General features: G+C 45.8%; 1 protein-coding gene across 2 annotated transcripts in view; it reads left to right on the top strand.

The window, feature by feature from the left end:
- The first annotated feature begins 3,094 nt into the window (after window positions 1-3,094).
- The window catches only part of chst11 (carbohydrate (chondroitin 4) sulfotransferase 11), a 71,740-nt gene continuing 47,548 nt past the window's right edge, over window positions 3,095-27,286 (top strand). The window contains exon 1 of one of the 2 annotated variants that reach the window (XM_034526349.1): window positions 3,095-3,206. In XM_034526349.1, coding sequence (XP_034382240.1) covers window positions 3,104-3,206 — 103 coding nt within the window. In that variant the 5' untranslated portion in view covers window positions 3,095-3,103. Of the gene's footprint in view, window positions 3,222-27,286 lie in introns of both variants that reach the window. The other variant, XM_034526348.1, reaches the window with a different exon arrangement.

Here is a 27,286-nt window from a genome sequence, read left to right as displayed (position 1 = left end):
TGAATGCTGATTCAGAGCTAAAACCTCAGAGCGGACAAAACCTCTTGACTACTCAGACTCAGAGTCCTCAAGTCTAACATGACGTATAGACTCAGCCACCGTGGGCATCCACCCCGGGTCAGCCCAGGTTACAATCCCTTTTTTCTCTCCACACCATTTCATAAAAACAGCTGTGCTGCGATGGCTATTAACGGCCATTCCTTCCCAGCGATGATATTAACTCAAAGTCGCCTTCTTGGCGTCTTGTCACGCTATATTTTGAGCTCCTGTGCCGAGAGGTACGTTTTCAGGTGTTACCATGTTCAGTCCTTGGGGAAAGCTCTGCCGTCTGGGGTCAATGCCAGAGCAGCAGATTCAAATGAGTTTTCTGCTCTGAATTATTCATGGACAATATTTAATAAACCTCGCAGTCCATCTCTGTAGAGGCTGACCCTAGGGCACATGAGTGGGTTAATGCTTCACATTTCCTAAACTTGATTAACAAGGCGTTTGGAGTGTTTAATCGAGGTTAGCGGTGCCGGCGATGTCAGGGTTTTAGTGATGATGTTTATGGCTAATCACGGATCCCCCCACTGGACTGATTGATTAGGAGATGATTGAGGTTTGTCATCAATTTGATCTACAGTTTATATTACTTGGCCCCCCTGCAAATGTGAAAATGCAAGCCCTTTAGTCACAGTCATATACCTACAGAACTCACCTTCTCAACGCCTGATGACACACACCGATACTGTTCTCTCACTGCTGCCTTAGGTGCTTAGCTCATTGACCCAAACCCAGTATATGTCGGAGGCCCTGCTGACGACAGGGAACTTCTGAGGTTACCCCCCCAACCCCTGCTGTCAATCACGCGGCAGGGAGTCGCTTGTGACCACCCCGACGAGCGGCCTGCCGTCCATCCATCCAGTGACGTCTTCACCTGAAACCAGACAGACGGGGCACCGCGGAAGCGTTTTTAAGGCCCTCGGCTTTAAGGAAGATAAGATGCTCCCCGAGGTTCTGCCTCCGAAAGCTCCTGTAAGCTTTAATATAGCAGAGTTTTTAAAAGGCTGCAGGAGAGTGATAAGACTCTGGGATTTGATGCGTTTACACGGAGTAAAAAGCTTGGGCTTATACGCTCTGCGTCTTGACGTGGCACGAGCCTCAGGGGGTTTTGCAGCCTTAATTTCATGTAATCAACTGGACGGGGATTATGGAATTACCCCAAATTAATACTGTTTGTTGGCGAGTGCTCTCCCTTTAATTGACATCCTGAGCTCCCGATGCGTCCTTTTGTTTGCTTTCCCTCTTTTATATTCTCTCTCTAATCCGGTGCCTCAAAGTCTTAAAACAACTGTTGCATATTCATGCGTATGATCAGGTGAAGTGTCTCATACAAATGAATACAGGGACTCGAGTGCAGATATCATTTTTTTGCCCCAAAAGCTGACCCCTCCAACCCCCCTTCCGCAAACCTCAGCTCCCCGTCGTGCATTTGAAGTTCAAATATTACATGTGGCATACATCAGGGTGGGCCCCGCACAAGGGCGTCATTTTCATTCAGTGGGTGCATCGCGGGGCCCATCCGGCCCATGTTAATCGTGCTGCTGCTCGCATAACATTGGAACAATTAGATGTACATTTTTCTCAGAGGTTATCCTCCAGACCACCTTCGGACTCTGTGCGCCTGACAAAGGCGCTCCTGTAAGTGAGACAGATATCTCAATTAGAAAAAGTGCACAGCAGTCTCTCCTTCTGGCACGTGGCTGAAAATGCCATTAGAGTGTAATTGGATCAAAGCGAAGCGGCCTCTGTGCCTCTGTACTGGTCTCGCATTAAGGTTAAGGTCCCGCATAGAAGCCTATCTGTCACTGCCCGCTCGCCCCAGGACAGCGTTCAGGGGTTCCAACCGGTTCCACCTGACCATCCGGGGAGAGGGATCCTCCTCTGTTGCTCTCCTGAAGGTTTCTTCACTTTTTTCCATGTCAAAGGTTATTTTTGGGGAGTTTTTCCTGATTCGATGTGAAGTCAAAGGTCAGGGATGTCGTATGTGTACAGATTGTAAAGCCCTCTGAGGCAAATTTGTAATTTGTGATATTGGCCATACAAAATAAACTGAATTGAATTGAATTGACCCCTGTGCAGTGTGCCCTCTTCCACCACTAGATGTCGCTGTAGCAGTACACGCAGCAGGGCCAATTATGCAGCACCTGAAAGATGGGAAATCTAATTAATGCTACCATGTGCGGGTGGAAAGGATTTATTGGAAATTATACTGCTACTGCCTTCAGGTACTGCTGCTACTTGTACCACTGATATCATGTTACCTTGTACTACTACCTTCAGGTACTGCTGATACTAGTACCACTGATATCATGTTACCTTGTACTACTACCTTCAGGTACTGCTGATACTAGTACCACTGACGGTTATAGTGCTCTTCCTTACTTGTGCTCCACAGACTACTTATTTTGGTCCAGTTAGTATTTACACTACTCTTTGTAGCACCATGCTGATGCGGATTATGAGACATTAGGCATATATGTATATATATTTATGTATATATACATATATATGTATGTATGTGTATATACATATGCATATATATATATATATAGTTACATATGTATATATATACATATATATATATATATATATATATATTAGTGTGTGTGTATATATCGTATACGTTCTCATGTCATTGCAAAAATTCTTAATCTGCAAATAGTAACTGTGACTTATAATAATATCAGTGGAATTCAAAATATTCAAAGTATAAAGTAGCATACAATGTAAATACTCAAGGGTGGTGTGTTTATTCGTTCTCCCGATATGAACTATGGTTTCTAGGAGACGCTCCTCCGGAGGAGCGCACATCTGGACGCGCTCATTTCGCTCCCCCCCCTCCCCCCCTCCCCCTCTCCCCCCGCCCCCCTCCAGCAGCGCAGCAGTGGTACGCTCCGCGTTGGATGCGTTCAGCTCATTGACCAGCGGACAATCCTCATCAGTACCAGCAGACAGAGAGCACCCGGAGCCCCCGACGTACCCGGCCCTGCGTCCCCCCCCCGCCCCCTCCACGCGCACACACAAAGCGAGCAGCGGCCAGCCGCCTGTCCGCCGCGTCATGAAGCAGACTCTGAACGAACTGATGAGGATGAGCCGGATATGCCGGATGGTATTCGCCACTTGTTTGGGATCCTTTATTCTGGTCATCTTTTATTTCCAAAGTATGTTCCAACCAGGTAGGACCTTCCGCCTCTCTTCTCTCTTTGTGCGTGCGTGCGCGTGTGCGTGAGTGTGGTGTATCGATGGCATCTTGTCTGACAGCCTCCTCGCATGTTGACGTATTGATCTGTCCGGGCTGTATACAGTAACGCAGCGGTTGAATCATTGATCCCCTCCGGCCGGAGCACGCCGTGAGGAAACCAATCGTCCATGTGGCACAATTAGTCCCGGGATGGACCGCCTTGTTGCGCTTCTGTCTCCGCGGTGGAGCCGTGCGTTTGGGTGGGATTGGATGTGAGCGGACTGCCCCCCTCCTTTCAGCTGACAAGTGGCATGGATCTTTTTTTGGTTTGTCTTCTGAAACGTGGCTCGGCGACGGGAATCGGCGCATGGGCGGCCGTGAGGTTTGGCAAAGTGCACGGGCGTGTTAGAGGCTATGGAGATCCACCTCTGGTCCCCATCTGGATCGAGAGCGGAGACCGATGATAGGGGAAATCAATTGGGAGTCCATAATGTGCAAACGAACCGTCTCCGGGGAGCACTTAAAACCCGATGTCCTCTCTCATGTGCGCGCCTAGAGACCCGTTTAACAATTCATCACGCAGTAAAAGGAGTCCTCTCCATGCCAGCGGGGGGCATGGGAGTCCTCTCCATGCCATTGTGTTAAATGAACAGATCTTATGGGCTGCTCCGTCTCACTGGGTGTGGGTCTGGACCTGGACCTGGTCCGTGCGCTGTGGGCTCCAGGGTGTCTGGTGCGCCACAACCCGACAGCCCTGCCGCGGTCAACGGAGGAGCGCGCGGTGTTGCCTCCGTGCTGCTGACCTACAGAACAACAGGTTCACTGTACGCTGCAGAAGAAGAAGAAGAAGAAGAAGAAGAAGAAGAAGAAGAAGAAGAAGAAGAAGAAGAAGGGTATTTGCTTTCCATTAGCAGAAACAGAATCACTCCCAAACAGAGATGATAATCCCATAATGCTACACATGGAGACACTGTGTCTGGGAGGCCCAGCGGGCTGAGTTATGATATTCTGTATCATGCTTTCGGATATGTTTCTTATCATCTGCAGTACTGCCATGTGATACCAGGAAGGGTTTGTGTTTTTGTTGTGTGGCGCTGTGTGTGAGTCACCAGGGTTCCTGCCAGCAGCAGTGGACAATGTGACACAAAGAAAAGCACCCTCTAGGGAGGGAACTGGCCTGACTGTGCTGTAAAATATACTTATGATCACTATCGGTATCAGAATATCAGGAAATTCTACTTCTAATTTGGGTAATCAAGCCTGCTTGCATGTCAGCAGCCGTTAAACAGATTTAAAGTTCTGTGTTGTTACCATTGGCCTCTGTGTGCAATAAAAAGAATGACCGCAAAATCAATTATATGTTTCCATGTCTTTAGATTGTAACATAACCCAACATAGAGAAGCATCGATGTGCCGCTCCCTTTTGAAAAAAATCACCCCATAAAACAGGGATTTAAATGTGTGGTAGCACTGCTGATACCGAGCACATCAACATTAACCATGTGCTCCCATGTCTGCAGACATGTTCTGTCATCAGTTTAACATCCATTGATTTAATAGTGCATGGTCAGAAAAATGATGTGAGAGACAACAGATCCATATATAGTTTCAGTCATATTTCAAGCAAAGAAAGTAAACATTTTGTCAAATGTCTGTTTGGTTCAAGCGTCTCAAAAACGTTGCTGTATGTAAATACAATGTCATAGTATCGACAATTCATAACAAATAATCAACAGATTAATCCATAGTGAAAGTATAATATGTGAGTTGCAGCCCTATTGGTATGTTTAGGTTTAAAGAAGGGAACCGGGACCCCAAAACAGAAGGGCAAGTTCACTTAAATGTCCAGTTATCTCCCCGCCATAAGGATCATGTGGTCGCGTGTGTGTATGTGTGTGTCTCTAGCTGTCTGTCCACTCACATACTCCTTGACCCGCCATCCTAATATTTATTGTGTTCATTTATGACCAATTTATCATCATCTTAACAGGAGGGACAATTGAGTGATTCCACTCTTCTTTGTGTGGGAGGAGGAAGAGAGAGACACACCTGGTGGAGATTATTGTAGTTATGATACTCAATACACATATGGGATTGAGTATCGAGTATTGAGATATTTCATTTCAACCCGGTTAAATAATTTAAAAAAAAAACAGCATTTAAACACGGTTCTCTCAGAAACCTCTTTAGCAAAATAAATCGTCCCCATGAATGCACGTCCTATGAATTACCAGGAGTGAAAGACGGAAACTTTGCACAGAGTGAGACCTCTGCGCTGTACGTGATTATTAAATGAGCCTCCAGGCAGGGATTTGATTGTTAAAAAATGAAACCGAGACTCCCTTAACATCACGGCAAGGACCTCTGGATCCGGCTACCAGAGATGTGCCAATCTCCGCATGCATTGCATCAGCTTCTGCAACAAACACACGCATGCACACGCACGCACGCACACACACACACACACACACACACACACACACACACACACACACACACACACACACACACACACACACACACACACACACACACACCACACGCACGCGGGTCACAAAGTGGATGTTTCATTCGGCTGTGGTGATGACAGGGTGCTGCTCTGATTGAAGAGCAGATGTCTAAAGCAGGGCGTTTGTGCAGGAGCTGGGATATAAGTTTTAATGCAACAGCGTGTATTTATGCATGATTACACATGTGAGACGGATACTAGTGAGCAGGGCTGTACGTGTGTTAAGATCTGGTGACTTCCTGTACATCTGATCTCCATCTCAATTTTCCTGAAATGTACTTCTTATCGCATACCTCATCAGGAATTGTTCTTGTTTTCACTTCCCCTATTCTTCGCTCTACACACACACACACACACACACACACACACACACACACACACGCTGCGTCTCTCAGCTTCAGGCATGTTTAGCGGGTCTGGGAATCCTGTCTGGCCTCCCAGTGTAAACTCTCACCTCTTTTCCAGGACCAGCGAGGTCGTGACCCCTTGTAAAAAAGAGACATGGGACGTGGGAGGCGGGTACAGTGCTGTCACGCTGTGGCCTAAACTAACACACACAGCGAGCTGGGCTTAAAGACTTGGCAGAATGTTCCAACTAAAAAAAGAAATGGCTGTGTTAGAAGTCTTTTTACTTGTCGTCTTCTCTGCATCCACTGGGACCCACAAGCAGCTCCATCTGCTGAGGAGCACCGACCTGGAGAGACGTCCGCCTGCAGCGCTGTGTTTGGAGTGTGCTGCCAGTGCCAGCCTTATGAAAGCAGACAGAAAGCATGGCAGCAGAGAAAACATGCTTTCAGTCCAGCTATGTGTCCCTGTGTGTGCGAGGAATGCTGTTAGCGAGTGCTGCTAGAGTGCTGCGAGCTCGGAATGTGCTGACTGTAAGAAAATTATATATCATTTCAAAAGTTCTCATATACGTGTGTTGAATGTCGACGTTTTTGAACGAAATATTTTGTTCATAAATGTACTTCATGTCAGCCTTGAACCCAGTGGTTCGGTTGAGGCAACACAACTGTTTGAGTTCGAAAAATTCATGGTTTGTATTGAAATTATCAAATGTAACAAGGTAACGTAACAAGGTAACGTAACAAGGTAACGTAACAAGGTAACGTAACAAGGTAACGTAACAAGGTAACGTAACAAGGTAACGTACCAAGGTAACGTACCAAGGTAACGTAACAAGGTAACGTAACAAGGTAACGTAACAAGGTAACGTAACAAGGTAACGTAACAAGGTAACGTAACAAGGTAACGTAACAAGGTAACGTAACAAGGTAATGTAACAAGGTAACGTAACAAGGTACGTAACAAGGTAACGTAATTCAGTGAATTAACAACATTCTTACGTTACGAGAAGCGTAAAGTCACGCACAAAAAAAGTTCTGTAAAACGTTACGTAAAGCTGGGCTGCTTTAAGAAGCATGAAGTCAATGTTTCCCTTTAGTTTCATATGGGACACACACTGTTATTTGGACCCCTTAATGTACTCTTTTGTATGTGATAAGCATCATTATACCACCTAACTTTGTTATTCACAGCTAAATTAAATCTTGTTTTCAAGTCACTACACCGTTTTTATCGGGGGGTGGAGGTCAGAATGTCAAAGTCAAAAGCCGTAATAAAACCATCTGCATGGACAGATATTACGAGAGTGAAGTTTAATATACTGTTATACACAAAAGCATCAGCACAGAGCTATCCACCGGAGGCCAAAGTTCCACTGGATTTATTGAAATGATAAATCCAGTGTTAGGAAAAGGGGGGAAAGTAATCTGACAAAACGACTGCTGGCGTCATAGAAAGCCTTCAGATTATTACTCAGGTTATTTAAGTGGCTCCCTGACAGCCCGCCTGAAATACTGAGTCACAAGCAGCAAAAAGCTTTTACAAATATGAATATTGGCAACACAAAAGCAACAACCTCGCCGTGCAGTAGATCGTACACAAAGCAGGAGACGCACATCCAAACGGTGGTGAAGCCTGAGTCCCCTGTGCCAGATGGAGGTCGTCACCCACAGATTGTTACATTTGAGTTCAGCCGCTGCGAGGACCCCGGTGTGCCCCTTCCACCTCCGTCTTGTCTCCCTGTATTCACTTTGAGCCCTCGGTTGAGAGACAGATCCGGTCTGCCTCATCAGTCTAAGTCTCCACTGCCCTTTAAGGCGCGTGACATCAGCGCGGCTAATAAGGCCGCTTGCAGCTTGTTTGGCTTCTTTGTGAAGTGACTGGAATATTTGTTAGTGTGTGTGTGTGTCTGTGTGTCTGTGTGTGTACTGAGTCTCCTTCTGTTCAACTGCTACTATGATGTTTCTGCCTGCGAGTTCTAACCTGCTTGAGCACCCGGGCCTCAAAGTCGCAAGCTCACGTTTCACATCTTCCAAAAAGACCTTGAGCCTCCGACGTTGAGAGGGGCCTCAACAAGAAGGCCCTTAACAAGAGAGACCTCAACAAGAGGGGCATTAACAAAAGGGACCTCAACAAGAGAGACCTCAACAAGAGGGATTTCAACAAGAGAGACCTCAACAAGAGGGACCTCAACAAGAGAGACCTCAACAAGAGAGACCTCAACAAGAGGGACCTCAACAAGAGAGACCTCAACAAGAGGGGCATTAACAAAAGGGACCTCAACAAGAGAGACCTCAACAAGAGGGATTTCAACAAGAGAGACCTCAACAAGAGGGACCTCAACAAGAAAGACCTCAACAAGAGAGACCTCAACAAGAGGGACCTCAACAAGAGAGACCTCAACAAGAGGGGCATTAACAAAAGGGACCTCAACAAGAGAGACCTCAACAAGAGGGATTTCAACAAGAGAGACCTCAACAAGAGGGACCTCAACAAGAGAGACCTCAACAAGAGGGATTTCAACAAGAGAGACCTCAACAAGAAGGACCTCAACAAGAGAGACCTCAACAAGAGGGACCTCAACAAGAGGGACCTCAACAAGAGAGACCTCAACAAGAGGGGCATTAACAAAAGGGACCTCAACAAGAGAGACCTCAACAAGAGGGATTTCAACAAGAGAGACCTCAACAAGAGGGACCTCAACAAGAGATACCTCAATAAGAGGGATTTCAACAAGAGAGACCTCAACAAGAGAGACCTCAACAAGAGGGACATTAACAAAAGGGACCTCAACAAGAGATACCTCAACAAGAGGGGACTTTAATAAGAGGGATTTCAACAAGAGAGACCTCAACAAGAGGGATTTCAACAAGAGAGACCTCAACAAGAGGGACCTCAACAAGAAAGACCTCAACAAGAGGGATTTCAACAAGAGAGACCTCAAAAAGAGGGACCTCAACAAGAGAGACATCAACAAGAGAGACCTCAACAAGAGGGACCTCAACAAGAGAGACCTCAACAAGAGGGGCATTAACAAAAGGGACCTCAACAAGAGAGACCTCAACAAGAGGGGACTTTAATAAGAGGGATTTCAACAAGAGAGACCTCAACAAGAGGGATTTCAACAAGAGAGACCTCAACAAGAGGGACCTCAACAAGAAAGACCTCAACAAGAGGGATTTCAACAAGAGAGACCTCAAAAAGAGGGACCTCAACAAGAGAGACATCAACAAGAGAGACCTCAACAAGAGGGACCTCAACAAGAGAGACCTCAACAAGAGGGATTTCAACAAGAGAGACCTCAACAAGAGGGACCTCAACAAGAAAGACCTCAACAAGAGAGACCTCAACAAGAGGGACCTCAACAAGAAAGACCTCAACAAGAGAGACCTCAACAAGAGGGACCTCAACAAGAGAGACCTCAACAAGAGGGGCATTAACAAAAGGGACCTCAACAAGAGAGACCTCAACAAGAGGGATTTCAACAAGAGAGACCTCAACAAGAGGGACCTCAACAAGAGAGACCTCAACAAGAGGGATTTCAACAAGAGAGACCTCAACAAGAAGGACCTCAACAAGAGAGACCTCAACAAGAAGGACCTCAACAAGAGGGACCTCAACAAGAGAGACCTCAACAAGAGGGGCATTAACAAAAGGGACCTCAACAAGAGAGACCTCAACAAGAGGGATTTCAACAAGAGAGACCTCAACAAGAGAGACCTCAACAAGAGGGACATTAACAAAAGGGACCTCAACAAGAGATACCTCAACAAGAGGGGACTTTAATAAGAGGGATTTCAACAAGAGAGACCTCAACAAGAGGGATTTCAACAAGAGAGACCTCAACAAGAGGGACCTCAACAAGAAAGACCTCAACAAGAGAGACCTCAACAAGAGGGACCTCAACAAGAGAGACCTCAACAAGAGGGGCATTAACAAAAGGGACCTCAACAAGAGAGACCTCAACAAGAGGGATTTCAACAAGAGAGACCTCAACAAGAGGGACCTCAACAAGAGAGACCTCAACAAGAGGGATTTCAACAAGAGATACCTCAACAAGAAGGACCTCAACAAGAGAGACCTCAACAAGAGGGACCTCAACAATAGAGACCTCAACAAGAGGGGCATTAACAAAAGGGACCTCAACAAGAGAGACCTCAACAAGAGGGATTTCAACAAGAGAGACCTCAACAAGAGGGACCTCAACAAGAGATACCTCAATAAGAGGGATTTCAACAAGAGAGACCTCAACAAGAGAGACCTCAACAAGAGGGACATTAACAAAAGGGACCTCAACAAGAGATACCTCAACAAGAGGGGACTTTAATAAGAGGGATTTCAACAAGAGAGACCTCAACAAGAGAGACCTCAACCAGAGGGGACCTCAACAAGAGGGATTTCAACAAGAGATACCTTAACAAGAGAGACCTCAACAAGAGAGACCTCAACAAGAGGGACATTAACAAGAGGGACCTTAACAAGAGAGACCTCAACAAGAGGGACCTCAACAAGAGGGACCTCAACAAGAGATACCTCAATAAGAGGGATTTCAACAAGAGAGACCTCAACAAGAGAGACCTCAACAAGAGGGACATTAACAAAAGGGACCTCAACAAGAGGGGACTTTAATAAGAGGGATTTCAACAAGAGAGACCTCAACAAGAGAGACCTCAACAAGAGGGGTTTCAACAAGAGATACCTTAACAAGAGAGACCTCAACAAGAGAGACCTCAACAAGAGGGACATTAACAAGAGGGACCTTAACAAGAGAGACCTCAACAAGAGGGACCTCAACAAGACAGACCTCAACAAGAGAGACCTCAACAAGAGGGACATCAACAAGAGGGACATTAACAAAAGGGACCTCAACAAGACAGACCTCAACAAGAGAGACCTCAACAAGAGAGACCTCAACAAGAGGGACATCAACAAGAGGGACATTAACAAAAGGGACCTCAACAAGAGACCTCAACAAGAGAGACCTTAACAAGAGAGACCTCAACAAGAGAGGACCTTAACAAGAGGGACCTCAACAAGAAAGACCTTAACAAGAGGGGACCTCAACAAGAGAGACCTCAACAAGAGGGACCTTAACAAGAATAGGTAGGTCTTGGGAAAGAATGTAAAACTCCTGCCTGGAATTTCGACGGGAAACTCTAAATTCCTCACCTTCGCTGGTCTGAGGCGGTCTGGTGTAACTGATGAGTCTGCCGGTGGTCGGTCCCCTCAAACTTGTGGCCCCGTTATCGAAGACATGGACATTTCTATAAAAGTCTCCAATAATGCCTTGGAGGTTCTCATTCGAAGGGCTCTTCAGGGCCGCAGTGACAACACACCGGTTGTTAGCATGAAGCTTTCAGCTCTTTGGGCTCAATCCGTTCTGTCGAGCAGATTGATGTAAAATATTCCAAAATGTGGACACTCATTTGCTTCTGCTGGCAAATGAGTGTCTTTCACTTAAAGGGACAGCGTGTAGGATTTGGCGGCATCTGTTAGTGAGGTTTCAGAGTGCTCCCATGTTGCAAGTGTTTCAGAGAACTATGTTGGCTGACACAGAGATGCATTTTTTTCTGGCTGGAGCCACAGTTTGGTTTTGTCCACTCTGGGCTACTGTAGAAACATGGCGGTATGTCGATATAATCGACTCATTCTAAGCGAATGAAACCACGGTGATTCTTAGTTTCAGAGGATTATACACTAATGAAAACAAACTAATTACTTCCAGTGGATCCTCTCAACTCCTACACACCGGCCCTTTAAATACGTATGCGTGCTCCCACATTTGTTGTTATAAGAGTCCTAACTCTTGATGAAATACACAATATAGTTCAGGAGAACCAGATGAAAATGGCCACAGTATTTCAGCACCGTGATGGATCACAGAGGGAGGCTCATAGATATTAACTTTGCTGATTCATATGGTTCAGTTTCTTATTTTTATTGCCGAAGCTAAACGATTGCGTCGGTGTTTAAATGCACTTCAGTGAGTCAAGACAGCTCTACACATCAATCCCACTCAAAGAAATGAGTTTCAACAAACAGCTGCTCTCATGAGTGCTGAGCGAGGAGAGGATGACTGCGTTTGTGTGTGCAACCCCCCACCCCCGCCTCACCTCGCGGCCCCCAGTCATTGTCCCCCCCGGCCCCAGTATCTGTGTGTGTGTATTGTGAGAGTGTATCCCGGACGTCCTGTTTGTGCGATCTTAGTGTTTCTGCTGTTTTCCTGCCCGGCTCTGCTGCTAAAGCCCAGATCAAACATCCCAATGTGAGGGATGGGGGGGCCGTGTCATCCACATCTGGCACCAGTACACCCAGCTTAGCCACCACACACACACACACACACACATACACACACACAGCAGAGCAGTCTGTTTCTCAGAAAATGTGCCGACTGTCCTTTGGGATCCAAACCCCTTTTTGACCTCTGAAGTCTGGACAAACAATGGAACAGCGCAGAATCCGGGCTTCACATCATGAAGTCACCCCCCCACGTGTCCTCCTGAATCTCCCTCTCGAGTAACTCGGAGCAGACCGTCTGCGCCGCTCCGCCGTCTGGACCTCGGGTCGGGCAGCAGCCGGAGGCCGGCACTGAGGACTCTTCATTTACTAGACTGAGTTGATGACCATCTGCGCGAGCGTCTGGACCTCATTAGAGCCGATGAAGGGGCTGCCTCAAAGGACACACACTCACACACTCACACACTGCTTTTCTTGAAAGAAGTTAGACCAGAAAGATTGTGTCCTCTTTGCAGCCTTGTGAGGACACTTTTGTGCTTGCGAACAGCTGTTTTTCTAACAATAGCAGGCGCTAATTTAGAACTACTATGCTAAGCGCAGTGCAGTGGGGGGCCGTTAGCTCGAGGCCCCCCGGTCCGGCTACGTCAACAAAGCAAATCATGAGCAGAAACAGTGAGACAGCGCCAGAGCTCCCTGACAACTTCATCTGTGCGTCATCAGTGAGGCCTTTCTGCCCGGAACACACACACACACACACACACACACACACACACACACACACGCACACTCACCCAACCTCTCACAGCAGACACATACCGGTAGAGTTGCACATGGGGGAAACCGCCGTCACCGTCGTCTTTGTTCCCTCACCTGAGAGAAAAAAAAGGGGGGGGGGGGTTCTCTCAATCCCCGAGGACCATGACTTTGTCTTCCCATGAATCAGAGATGAGGCACGTTATTGATGGTAAATGTGTGCGTCTGCGCCTCAACATCTGTCCTAAAATGTGTCACAACGTTGTTCACAGCAATGCATGTTTTGGTATCTGAATGTTTCTCGAAGGCGAAGAGTGCATACTGCCAAAAAGTCTGGTTCATACACATATACAGTATATGTATATATACAGTATATATACATATACTGTATATATATCACACATATTATATATTCACTGGATCATTTATGACTGTGATTGTGTGGTTTTTATGCTGTGTGTGTGTGTGTGTGTGTGTGTGTGTGTGTGTGTGTGTTGGCGGGTTAGAGCATTGTACACCAGTAAACTGAGACATGGCTACCATCTGTCAGACTTCCATGTTCCACACACTGACATCTGGTGTGTGTGTGTGTGTGTGTGTGTGTGTGTGTGTGTGTGTGTGTGTGTGTGTGTGCGTGTGCTCGCCTCAGGGCAAAATGGTGTCCTAAAGTGGATGACGGGCTTTCTTTTCAATTTTTTCATTTAGTTTTTAGCTGTCAGTTTAAGGCCGCGTGGAGGATGTGACTTTCTGCCACCAGAAGTGTCGTAATGAGAGTCGGTGAACACTTCTTCCCGGTGAAGCCGTATAACATTACACTGATTAGTATTGATTTGTGAGAGTAGCAGGTTTCCTCGCATAGAGCCTGGCCCAGTCCTTTAAAAGTTGATGAAATGCTTCTGTAAAGTAAGAGTAAAAGAACAAAATAACAGGTCCAGATGCTAAATGAGGGGTTTCATATGTTGAGGATTCTTTCGTTGTCCAAGCTTCGATTTTGACAGAAAAGCAGGCATAATTGCGAGGAAAAGAAGATAGAATATGACTGAGACATTTGAAGTTATTTCCAAATGGATATCTTGTGAGAAGGCTCAGATCATCACTGTGCTGCATTTTGTAGAGGCTGTGCACATTATAGATATATAACTATATATCTATATCTATATATATATGAGAAGGGAAAAAACAAAAAAAAGGCTTGACTAAGCTATTGCTCACAGAGGCATCGTGCAGCACAGACTAACAAAAGCGTTCTTCTGCATGCAACTCGTTGTCTTCCGTCGGCCTTCATTAGCATTTAGCAGCAAGTGGAATGTGTTCCTCTGGCTCCTCTGGCAGCGCACTGAAAGACAGAACTTCACACATTTAGAATACGGCAATCTATGGGAGACAAATGAATTATTCCAGAGGATGCTGAACAATGTGTTTTGCTCCAAATGTGTAATAATACACGGCTGAAAATAGTCCTCAACAAATGTCCCCATGTTTGTCCAGCTGTTTTAGTCAATTATTTAGTCTTTATTTTATTTTTTAAACGGACAACAATACATATGACTTATGGCTCTTGGTCTTTTTGAGGGATTAGTAGTCAACAAGGCCGTGGTTATCTTTCAGTAAACCATAAACACCAAGAGTTGCTCTAGTTACATGGTACACTTCCCGTGTGTACCGTGGGATGGGATGCTCACCGTGTTCCTTACGCACAAATGCATGAGCTGGGATGGGAATGTAATCACACCTCCGCTGTCCATAAATATGGATTTGGTCGTTAGGTTTCAGCCCCATGGCGGTGCGTTGCCCACATTTGGTCATCACCAGCAGCAGAGCGGGAGGGAGCGCGGCATTTTTAGTCAGTGACAGAGCGGCTCCCAGGCCAGATCTCACAGCCAGTGTTTACCTCTGGAGTGCAAGGAGCCAGGGGAGGTGTGTGTGAGGGTGTGAGTGTGTGTTTGTGTAAGTGTATAAGTGCGGGATGTCTGAGTCGGCATGCGCTCTGGACAACATGTGACGTAGTTGCTGCTCGGGGATAAGGCAACGAGTGGCTGGAATCCTTATCTTTGGGGAATGTCAACGCATTGATTCAGTGTGTGTGTGTGTGTGTGTGTGCGTGCGTGTGCGTGCGTGTGTGTACCAGATGCTCTGGGGACTGCATGGCGTAAGAGAAGTGAATCATGGCTTTAATTAGGTGGAGGAGGGCTGGCTGAGCCGTGTGTCTCATTAAACGGCTGGTGGAGGAACATTTAAACCAGCTACTGGGACACTTTACTGAACAACTGGGAGGATTTTCCACTCCTCCTCCTCCTCCTCCTCCTCCTCCTCCCCTCTCTTCCTCCAGCCTCTCCCTGGATATCGACCCACTCTTTTTGAAAAAGAAGAGGAGTGATCCTCCTAAAATGTCATCGCTCGTTGGTATTCTGGCCTTTCGAGGAGGGATCTGGTGATGAAGTGCTGCAGTTAACTTTCTCTGTGTACCTACTTTCTTGCTCTACTTCAGTTAGAGATGTTCCTCCATTTCTAGAATTAAGAAGAGCAATCCATCAAATATGAGCCCTGGCTTCCTTAGAAACGGGAGCTCCTCCAATGTTACACATAAAGGTCAGTTCACTGTGAAATCCATTGTATAATGTCTGAGAGAGAATAACTGCGATGATGTCACAGTGATGTCATCGGGGTCATCTGCGTTTGGGTTTGGAGACCACGCATTTATATTAGAAAACCTGCCTTACAAACTGGGAGAGGTGCAGTTGTTTACATGAAGCATTATGTGCAGAGTTTTTGGAGCTCGCCAAAAAGGCATCATATGACCTCCACTGTAGTGGTTTTCTTTTCTAATAAAAAGCTACATGTCTTGCCCCTGCTGGTGTAATTCCTGCTACTATTCCTTTTCCATCCAGCGGTCATAGCTATTGCTACAATTTGATTTATTCGTCACTTGGATACCTCAGTAAAGTTTTAACCCAAACCAAGTATTTCACAATCTTTTTCTGAAGCCAACCGAGTAGTTTTGTTGCCTAACGTTCATTTAGAAAACCTGAACACATGTTATGAGTGGAAATTAACATTTGTGGCTGGATTTCCATAGAAAAACGCACCAGAAATGAGGAATAACTTTTTGTAAGACATATGAAGCGTTGAGAATACCTTCCAACTTGCTTCCATGTCTCTTCTTTGATGGATTTGTCCTCGTATGATTATTGTGTGTGCGTGTGTGTGTGTGTGTGTGTGTGTGTGTGTGTGTATTTGTGTGTGTAGCACAATACACACAATACAAATACACGGTGTATCAGGGAAATGTTTTCTGCTCTTTTTCCCCTTAGTACCAATGTTTTCCGGTTTCCACCATGGTTTCTGTTGTGGAGAAAGAAATTACTTTTCTTTCAAAATTGCTGACATGAGAATTCCAATCTGTGGAGATTAAACCATCAAGGGCAGTTCTGATTAATTGTGCATCCAAACCCTATTTTCTCCAATCACTCACAGCTCCTCTGCGTTTCCCACATCTCCTCCTTCTCCTTCACGCGTCTCACTTCCCCATCAGCCGTCCATCTGGGCGTCGGAGGAGTTTTATTCCCAGCCGCGGTTGTTCTGCCAGCGTGGCAGGGTTGGCCCGAGGAGCAGGCTCAGCGGTGCGGTGTGCCGTGGCAGCGCCGGGCCCGCTCAGCTGGCCCGGCGACTCAAAGACTCCTCTCTTGTCCCGCCAGAAAAGGGGTCAGGGCGGACATGTTGGCAGAGCAGAGCAAACTAACCTCTCCTCATCCCTGACTCAGCTAAAAGAGGGCTTACACACACACACACACACACACACACACACACACACACACGGAATGGCCTTAACAGACCTTGAAGATGGAGCTGTGGAGCAGGTTGACGGGCCATCTTGCTTCAGTAATGAGCCTCTTCTCTCATGAAGCTCGTCCTCTGAGGATCTAATTGTGCCGTTGGCGATCTGCCTGTTGTTGACTTTGTCTTGAAAGCAAAGTGTTCGCTATGAGGCTCGTTTCATCCTCTCAGGTGTGTGAGTGTGCAATCTCCTCATTAGATTCTGTGCACATAAGTGGGAATTTGGGTCTGAGAAAAAAGCTGCTGTGGAAAGGTGTGGAGGTCATTATTAATATCCACAACAAATTACACGGAAATCTAGCCTGTAATTATTGAGTACAAAATAAAAAAGGATTAAAGAAACCACCCTTACAGGGGAGACAGTTTTCCAAGGACCCTCTCTTTATGGTAAACCCATTAAGCATAACGCGTATGACTATTTGTACTCTTTAGACACCATTGTAACTCAAACTTGTCAACCTTTATACTTCAGACCTGTTTCATTGTGATGAACAGAAACCAGGTCGAATTGTGTTAATACCACTAATATAAATATTTCTTCCAATTTAGAAGCAGACTCTCAGTAAGTGCCTAGTGTAAAAGAAAAAAAAAAACTATTGCCAAATCAACTAATTGGCAGAAAGCTCTTTTTATTGATTCAAATGGTAGACATGCCCTCCTTAATGATACAGCACAATAAAAACATGCATAGTCAATTATTTTGCGGACCCCCGGGATTCCCACTTTGAAAATCAATTTACTTGGCATTATTTGGATATCCTTGATTTTCAATTAAAGCAGCCCAGATTATTCTAGAATGGATTCAAAGATACAGAGTTTATTCTCTGCAGTATTCCAGAATCCAGTGGAAAGATGCAAACTTTGTGTCCTTCAAAGATATGTCACCCTGCAGCACTCTGTTTTCAAATGAATAGTGCATTTACCTGCCATAAAAGGGAAGCATGCCCCCCCCCCCCCCCCCCCCCCCCTTCCAACGTCTGACTCCACCTCTGAACGAAGCGTCTGTGGTGCGGTTTCCGTGCCGGGTCACTCCGGGACACACCGTGTCTGAACATGACTGAGGGCAAAGAGAGCAGGAAAAGAGAGGAACATAAATAGAAGGACCGCAACAGAGGAGAAGGAGGAGGTGGAGGGCACAGGAAAGTTCTGACAGCAGTGAGGGGAATGGAGATCACGCGAGGGCATTGGGGATGCACAATCTGGAGGAAGTCCATTTACGTAACCACTTTCCTTTGCTAGGAAGTGAAGCTTGAATTAGTGCTTGAGTTTCCCAGAATCAGGACCACCTTTCCTCTAAGCCCTGTTGCTTTCTGCCATGAAGAGTATTTTGACATTCCCCTCAGCCCTCCTGCCTCTCAGATTGATTTCCCTTCCTGTTCTCTCTCTCTCTCTCCCTCTCCCGTCCACTGCGTTGTGGCCAGCACAGATCAATGACTCACGAAGAGGCCATCTGTAAAATGATTCCATCTCCGTGCTGTCCTTTGAATTCAAACTCACTTGTGAAAATGCTGAACAGAGGCTTCCAGAAGATGACAGGCTGTCTTCACACTCACTATACTAATGTCTCAAAGTGAATGTAATTGCTACAGTCCACGTCACACTTCTAAAAGAGGCTGTTGCTAGCGTTTGCTGTACCAGAGTCTGAGCCAAACCACATCCAGACAAGCACACAGCACGTCATAATACCAGAGGGTTAATGACAGCTGTCTGCTCCTCTGATGGCTTCTGTAGTCTGCTGCTCGCTTCCATTTGGCTCTCGTCTCCTCTTTCCTAGATCTCCTCTGTGTGTTCCTGTTCGCTCCCCACCTGTGTGGGTCCTTGTTGCTGCTCTTTGGCTTTACTTAGATCAGATTATACACAGTTTACCATAGCTTTATAGAAGTGTAGCTTCTAAAACCCTTATACGTGCAGCAAATGTTCATATTGTATAATATTGCATAATGGATAAGATCGTGGTTTGGGTTAAAATGCCTACAGAAATGGTGTTACTTTGGTTAGGAAGTAACGAGACAAATAGGTCAATGTTTGAGTTAAATTAACTACGGAAGTGACGTGAGAGACGAGTCAACGTCGACTTCTGGTTTCACACTAGAACTAACGGTGGTCTCCTGGGTGAGAGTCCTGTGTTTTGAGTACACTGGTCCACGCCGACCTCCTCCTTACGCACACGTTGTCGCTCTTCATACGACATCGCCTGTCCTGGCTTACGATTATGTGGATGTTACTACTTGATTATGTGGGATAGATAGGAATGATATTTGCATTACTTTTCATACTTAAAGCTGCGAACAGTGTACGAGCCCGGATTACAGAGCGTCAGTTCCTGCATTAACTCCCACACGGTGACCGAATCAAGGAGGTAAATCCTTTCATATCACAGCATTCATAGAGTTCACCGTGTTGTTTTTTATGTTTTCTTTTTGCCATGACTCTGAGTCATCAGAATCCTTTTCAACGGTGAATCCAGTCTGACGACAGTTGCCAAACCTTTTGAGAGCCACCTTTCATGTAAAGACAGGGAGTGGGTACACAAGGGATCCCAGAGGGATATTCAGTGAACAGTGACGTGTTTTGAAAGGTCTGAGTGAATGGAGAGGTACCTCCCTCTGACACACTGTCGTGTGATTCCAACGGTTCAGCACCGGTGTGAATGTGTGTGTGTGTCTTTGCATCATCCTGAGAGTTAGTGTGGGAACCTGATACCACTTTCTTCTATCATCCTCTCTCTGCTCGCCTCCGGCTTGTCCAGTCCTCTCTGCTAAACTTTGATCCCGATCCTTATCCCTCCTCTCCTCTCTTTCTTCTCTCCTCTCCTTCCTTGAATCTTCTCCTTTTTTAATTGCTCTCTGGATCCCCCTGTTGATTCCTCTCCTCTCCTCTTTTGATTCATCTCCCCTTCCCTCCTCTCCTCTCCTCTGGTCCCTTATTTTGAGCCCACGGGGCGTTCACCATGCAGCTCAGGAGAACCTCAAAGTAATCTGTCACTCTCCGCCTGAGAAGGTCCATCTGTCCTCTGCTTCTGCGTATTTGGACGAACTGTATGTGTACCCGAAGGTTATCTGTGTGCTTCATGAATCACAAGTGACGGTGATTAGGAGATATTTATGAGGACCGGCTGGGCGTCTGTTAGCTGCTGATGGAGGGAGGGAAAGGATGGAGGGAGCGCCAGGTACAAAGAAGAACAAAGAACGATGGAGAGAGTAAAAGGGGGAAACGAACGCTCAGCGCTTTGACACCTTCCTCCTACAACCGGCTAACTTTGCAGGCGGGATGGGGTTGCCATGGCGATTGGGAGGGAGGCCTGCAATGGGAGCAGAGCAACATCCCGGTTTAATTGGGGTTTAGATATAAAGAATATCAATTTCCACGCTCAAATAAGCATCATGAATCTGTGTCTAAGTTGGTGTGCCATACATTTTGCCTGGTTTTATAACGTGATATTTGAGTGAAGCCTCTCTGATTTCTGATCCACTCCCGTTGTAATTTGCCGTTAAAGCAAACAGTTCCTCCATGTTTCCCTCTCGTCTTATTAAAAACAGCCTAATGTGCATTTACGCAGCGTTAATTCCTTCAGCACCACAATGGCCGTGCCAGAATCAACTCTGTCACGGTTTGAAAGAGAAAATATTGTTTCTCTCGTCGAAGTCGGTTCTACTTGGTGGTTTCTTACATCATTCTTGAGTTGATAGAAAACAAGACTCCACACTTCCTGCTCAGTTGTTTCACATTAAAAGCTCAAACAGCATAATCACTATTGAGTGTGTTAACACTGATAGAAATTAAAAAATTCAACTCAACCGGCTTTCACCTTCCGCTTCCCACGAAAGAAAGATAACAGAATGAAGCGACGCGGTCCTTGTTAAGGCCAATAAGAATTAGGCTAATATGTTAATATATATATGGCTAATATATGTTTTGGCATCGTTAAGTTCCTTTAAATGAGGTGACGAGTGCAAAGTTAGCATGACCCATAAAGAGTAACATTGGACAACTGTATTTCGGACTCATAATGGAAAGTTTACGACAACATTAACAAAAAATCATAATCCACATGACAAAAGTATGATTTTTTGAGTGATTTTTGCCTGTATTTGAGAGTTTAGGCACAAAGCCGAACACTGGACGTTGAGGTAATGTGGCATGCGCCGCTAAGAAGGCCAAACGCACTTATTCGAACCCAACACGTGATCTTAGTCAGTCGTCTCCGTGCGTTTCATTGCCCAAACCTAACCAAGTACATTAAGTTTGTGCAATGACACTTTTATTTGAGAATGCATGGTAGTTATTCTCTGTTTCTTTGCCCTTACATCTGCTGGCGTCTCTCACCGTCCTCCTCTCCTCCAGCTCTCTGAATGGTGATAACTTGGACACATGTCTTTCCCTCCCCTCCAGTCCTCCCCACTCCCGGTGGCTCACTGAATCGTGCTCAGTCACTAACACACGGGCACCGGGGACATAATTCACCCCTTCCGTCTGTTTTAGACTCGCAGTTCTCGGGGGGAAAAAACCACACACTATAATTTAGCTGTGCAGAAAGAGCAGGCAGCATTCACGCTATCTGAGTGCTGTGAGACGGACAGACAACATCCACACGACTCAGTGTCTCTATCCTTCGTTTATAATGATATGTTCTCCAAAAGGAGCCCTTTGCATTCCCTCTAAATAAGAGCAGCGCTAACGGCTCAGTGCTCACAATGCACGCTGCATCAAACAAACGACGGCCGGAGTGGATGGCGTGGCCGGTAATCTGAGACAAAGGGACCGGAGTGTGTGTGTGTGTGTGTGTGTGAGTGAGTGATTGTGGATCTGTGAGTCTGTATGTCTTTCCACGGCTAATCTCGAAGGACCCAACATAGTTGCAGCGATTCACACTTTTTGAAAAGACATTTTATTGTTTGATGGCATCATGGACTGCTCACTGCTCTTTAAGCGTTAATCTTAAGGTTTTCTCCCCCTCTCGACGTGCACATCGAGGGAAGACGATCGCATGAGCCAAGCTCATTCGTTACAACTGAAACCCTCGAACGCGTTTATTTGAAAGAGGTAAGGGCCAAATATGAAGGCCAGCTTTCTTTCTGCCTCACTTTCACATCCAGCACGCATCACTTCCTGTGCATGCATGAAATTAGCATATTTGTCAGGAGTGTGAGACCAAGCGAGGATTTAGAGGTTATGGAGGTGAGAATTCATTAAACAGCTTAGCAGCGCCAGAGAGATAATATCAAATATGACTAAAAAAAAAATAATTATTTGATGATTTCATTCATTATCATTCTAAAAACGAATGATGGCGATTTCAAAGTTTGACTCAACATTCAAAGTGTGCGAGGAAATGATTGTGGAGAAAGAAGGATCAATGGAACAAGTACGAGATTCAGCCTGCCGGCTCCGTCAGTTCTATCACATAGAAAATATGTTACTTTGGCTCCTGGTCAGATCTCGTAAAGATCTTGAGCGGTTCGTAGGGTTTCTCCAACCCAGAGGTCTGACTCTCTGAGTCTGACTGAAACCAGCTTCATCACGCTTTCAGAACTCTCTGTGTCGGCCCGTGTGGATCAACTAATTAAAGCAAAACCCACCTCCTCTATGGCTTGTGTGTGTGTGTGTGTGTGTGTGTGTGTGTGTGTGTGTGTGTGTGTGTGTGTGTGTGTGTGTGTGAGAAGCCCACAAGGTAATATGTTCACTTCGTTCGGAGGCGTAATGAGGAATTGATTTTCCCCAAATGTAAGCGGAGATGAAAGCAAAGTGGCGGCTCGCTGCCGAGGAAGTGGCGGCCTCGAGAAGCAACTAATGAAGAAGGAAATGATAACATACGCTCCTGCATGTGGGGAAACATGCCATAAACAAGCTATTAAAAAAAATAGGGCTCCCGAACTGTCAGTACTTCTGATACACACACACACACACACACACACACGCGCACACACACACACACACACACACACACACACACACACACACACACACACACACACACACACACACACACACACTATTGAGTGATCAGCTTCTCCCTTTTTTTTCACCTGTCTTGAAAACAATTTTCTGGTAATGAGGAAGACTGTGACGGAGTAAACAATGTGACTCATTTTGTTGTCTTTACAATGCAACGGGCCCTCATTCACTCCAACTGACACTCATTATTAATACACACACATATTCTTTACTCTATCAAAGCACTTTAGATGAGCACACACACACACACACACACACACACACACACACACACACACACACACATACACCATCCTCACACAGTCCTTTTCTAACCACTTTCAGCTGTCCAAAGCCTTTTAGGTGAACAGACACACTCCTAAACACACACAGACACATTATCCATAGTCATTTTGTGTCTATTTTCAACCATGCACAGACACACGCGGTAACTTTTCCAAGACAGTTTAAATCTATTTTCAACTACACACACTGATACATCATCCCACACGCACTCATTTTAAACCCATTTTCAATACCCCAACCACACGCACATTCATTTTTCTAAGAGTGTCTGTGTGTGTGTGCGTGTAGCTCCCAGCAGCAGACACCAGCATCTCAGCTTAAGTGTACGGACACTCACACACATACACACGCACACACACACACACACACACACACACACACACACACACACACACACACACACACACACACACACACACAGACAGACACACTTCCCCTCTGCTGATTAAGGCTTTTAGAATTATAGCCATCCGAGTGCCCGTTTTGTTCGCACTTCAAAGGCGGCCGGCTTGATTGGAGGAGCAGAGTAGACGTCCTATCATTTCTCTCCAATCAATCTGTCATCACCTCTTTTCTTCTCTTCTTCTTCCAGAGCCTAACATGCATTTATGGTCCAAATCCTCCCTGACCCAGAGTTGGTATCTGCAGCCATCAAGGAATTAAACACGCAGACGTATGCTCACTTCAAACTAATTCAAAAATAAACTGAGAGGAACAGTTTGTAGTTTTTGAGGTTGATGTTCATGGAGGTCATACAATGAGGTAGTTTCTCTGTTATTATCATCTATGCTCTTTTTCCTACTGGACGCAGTACTCCAGCTTTTCATCAAGTGATTGTCTTCCAGTGTAGAAAAGCAGCTCTCTCTTCATGATGCAACGGCAGCGACAGACTTCAAAAGGCATTGCTGGTTTCATTGCTAAATTAAGAGCTGGTTTCATTGCTCTCTTTCATCTGTTGCAAATCCTACGAATTCCAGTTCGTTTTCTCGGATAATGACAACTGATTCCCTCAGTTCAAATTGAGATATTTCAGTGTCTTTAGCCGATGTTTCTGAACAGATGCTCTAATTTTACTTATTTAAGTTTGCAACACAAAACAACATACATTTCAATTTACTAAAATGTACCTTTTTGCAAACCACAGCTTACATTGAGTGTTATATTACGACACTTGATCTGCGCGTCGCTAGCTGTAATACGTCACTAGCTGTAATACGTCACTAGCTGTAATACTAATACGTCGCTAGTTATAATACGTCACTAGCTATAATACGTCACTAGCTATAATACTAATACGTCGCTAGTTATAATACGTCACTAGCTATAATACGTCACTAGCTATAATACGTCGCTAGCTGTAATACGTCGCTTGCTGTAATACGTCGCTAGCTGTAATACGTCGCTAGCTGTGATACGTCGCTAGCTGCAATACGTCGCTAGCTGCAATACGTCGCTAGCTGCAATACGTCGCTAGCTGCAATACGTCGCTAGCTGTAATACGTCACTAGCTGTGATACGTCACTAGCTGTGATACGTCACTAGCTGTGATACGTCACTAGCTGTGATACGTCACTAGCTGTAATACGTCGCTAGCTGTAATACGTCGCTAGCTGTAATACGTCACTAGCTGTGATACGTCACTAGCTGTGATACGTCGCTAGCTGTAATACGTCGCTAGCTGTAATACGTCGCTAGCTGTAATACGTCGCTAGCTGTAATACGTCGCTAGCTGTAATACGTCACTAGCTGTAATACGTCACTAGCTGTAATACGTCGCTAGCTGTGATACGTCACTAGCTGTGATACGTCACTAGCTGTAATACGTCACTAGCTGTAATACGTCACTAGCTGTGATACGTCAGCTGTGATACGTCACTAGCTGTGATACGTCACTAGCTGTGATACGTCACTAGCTGTAATACGTCGCTAGCTGTAATACGTCGCTAGCTGTAATACGTCACTAGCTGTGATACGTCGCTAGCTGTGATACGTCGCTAGCTGTAATACGTCGCTAGCTGTAATACGCCACTAGCTGTAATACGTCGCTAGCTGTGATACGTCACTAGCTGTGATACGTCACTAGCTGTAATACGTCACTAGCTGTAATACGTCACTAGCTGTGATACGTCAGCTGTGATACCTCACTAGCTGTGATACGTCACTAGCTCTGACCAAAAATATCCACGTTACATTTTCTGATTTGCTTCTTCTCTCACTCGTTTACAAATCCCGTTTCACTCTGTAAAGCACATTGTGAAGTCATGAACTTGACTTCATCCAGAAATGAAGTGGTAAATGACAGCAACATTAATCAATAATGTTAGAAATGTAGCGCGTGTTCGTGCCGCTGCGGTCCACCAGCCGTTCGATCGTCCTGCTGCTGAGCCAATGTTAGTGTGACATCAATCCCATCTCTCTTCCCGTCAAGCGCCATCCAGACCACACAGACGTGTTGTCTTCGATTGGGGGAACTGGGCGTAAACTGGTTGCGCCCTTCTTCATTTTATGTTTATTATTGTCTTACTATTGTCGAAGTTCAAAACATTGGAGGCTTCCACACAACAGCAGATTGTAACTGCAGCTGGGTGACGCTGGCACAGGATGTGTATTTTTAGACTGGTCTTCCTTTTTCTGTGTTGGTCGAAGTCTGGATTCAACACTGCAGAGCACATACACCGTCTCACAGTTATTGAAGTTAGTGTAACCGAAACATATTTGTCTTTTCTTTCACGTCCATGTCGTACTTAATAGTCAAAAGTGTTTATCCGTCTTGAGGTGAATTGTCGCTCTGGAACTGTGCGTCAAAGTCCAGAAGAATAAGAACATAAGGACATTTAATGTGGCCTGGTCATCTCAAACATATTTGATAAAACTTAACTCAAGGTCCACCTCATAGTTTCCTTTCCAGACCGTCAACCACACCTGAAGGTCTTCTTCATGACGAAGACTCCGCTCTGTGACGGCAGGTGACAGCAGTTGAAAGCAGTCAAGACTCTTGGATGTCTGAACTCCCCACCGCAATTGCCCGACACAACGCCTTGACACCTGGAAATGAAAATGCACGATTTGGATCGCGGCCTCATGAAAGTAGATCGACCCACAACGTTTGGGTAAGCTTAAAGGGCCAGTGTGCAGCATTTAGGGCCATTTATTGGCAGAAATGGAATATACAGTCCTTAATTCTTTAGTGCATGGTCACCTTTTGGATGCTTCTCTCACACACACGGGTCGGGTTCGTTGTACCACATTTTTTTACTGGTTGAGCTGTGCATATTTTTATCCCAAAAAATAAATGTATAAAACTAGAAGAGTAGTGTGCTTTTGAAAAAAATACCCCCCTCAAAAGAACAGAGGTATGACCTTTAGAGTGCCGCAGCGGCCCGGTCGCTGTAGCTCGGTGCTTAGTTTATGATGTGTGTGTGCAGCAGAGACTGGACACACTGCTGCTGCTGTGATCTACTGAGCTTTTTCAGCCTCTGGCCGGAGAGCACAGATTGATAGATCAGCCAGAGACATGCCCAGCGGCGCATCTTAAATCACCTCGATCCACTGGGGAGGGTAAGGATTGTAAAACACGCTTGGCTACGCTCTCGTGCTGCGCTCTCCTCGCCATCTTTATTCGATTTCTTCTTCTGCTCCCGCTCTGTGCCACAAGCCTTTGGGATTTTATCTAAATTGATGCTCCTTCCTTCTTTTACCTCGGTTTTCTCTCCACATTGCCAGGGCCTATAAGCTCTCTCTCTATATTTAGTCCCCAAGGCCGGCTGTGGCTCCTGGAGGGGCTGATCTGGCTCGGAGCAGCCATCGCTGGGACTCTCCCACAAAAACCCTTAATCGTCGGGCCGCACCCCAGAGAGGGGCTGGATGAATGAGATGGGAAAGAAAAGACTGTAAAAAGGGGTAGAATGCGGACATGCTGAAAAGTCGCTTTGAAACTGGGTGAAGAGAGCGGGGGGGGGGGGGGGGGGGGGGGGGGGGGGGTTAAAGAGTGGGAGAGAAAAGCAGAAAATGAGCCCATGAAAGCAGCTCATTAGCTTTCGAGCAGAACATCTCATTTTCAGCCTCTGAATGGAACAAAGAGGAGAGTGAAGAAAGAAACCTGGCACACAGATGAGCAAAAGTTTACCATGAGAAAAAACATT

Source organism: Cyclopterus lumpus, chromosome 23 (assembly GCF_009769545.1).
Source record: "Cyclopterus lumpus isolate fCycLum1 chromosome 23, fCycLum1.pri, whole genome shotgun sequence".
Taxonomy (NCBI): domain Eukaryota; kingdom Metazoa; phylum Chordata; class Actinopteri; order Perciformes; family Cyclopteridae; genus Cyclopterus; species Cyclopterus lumpus.
This window is presented reverse-complemented; position numbering and strand designations above follow the sequence as displayed.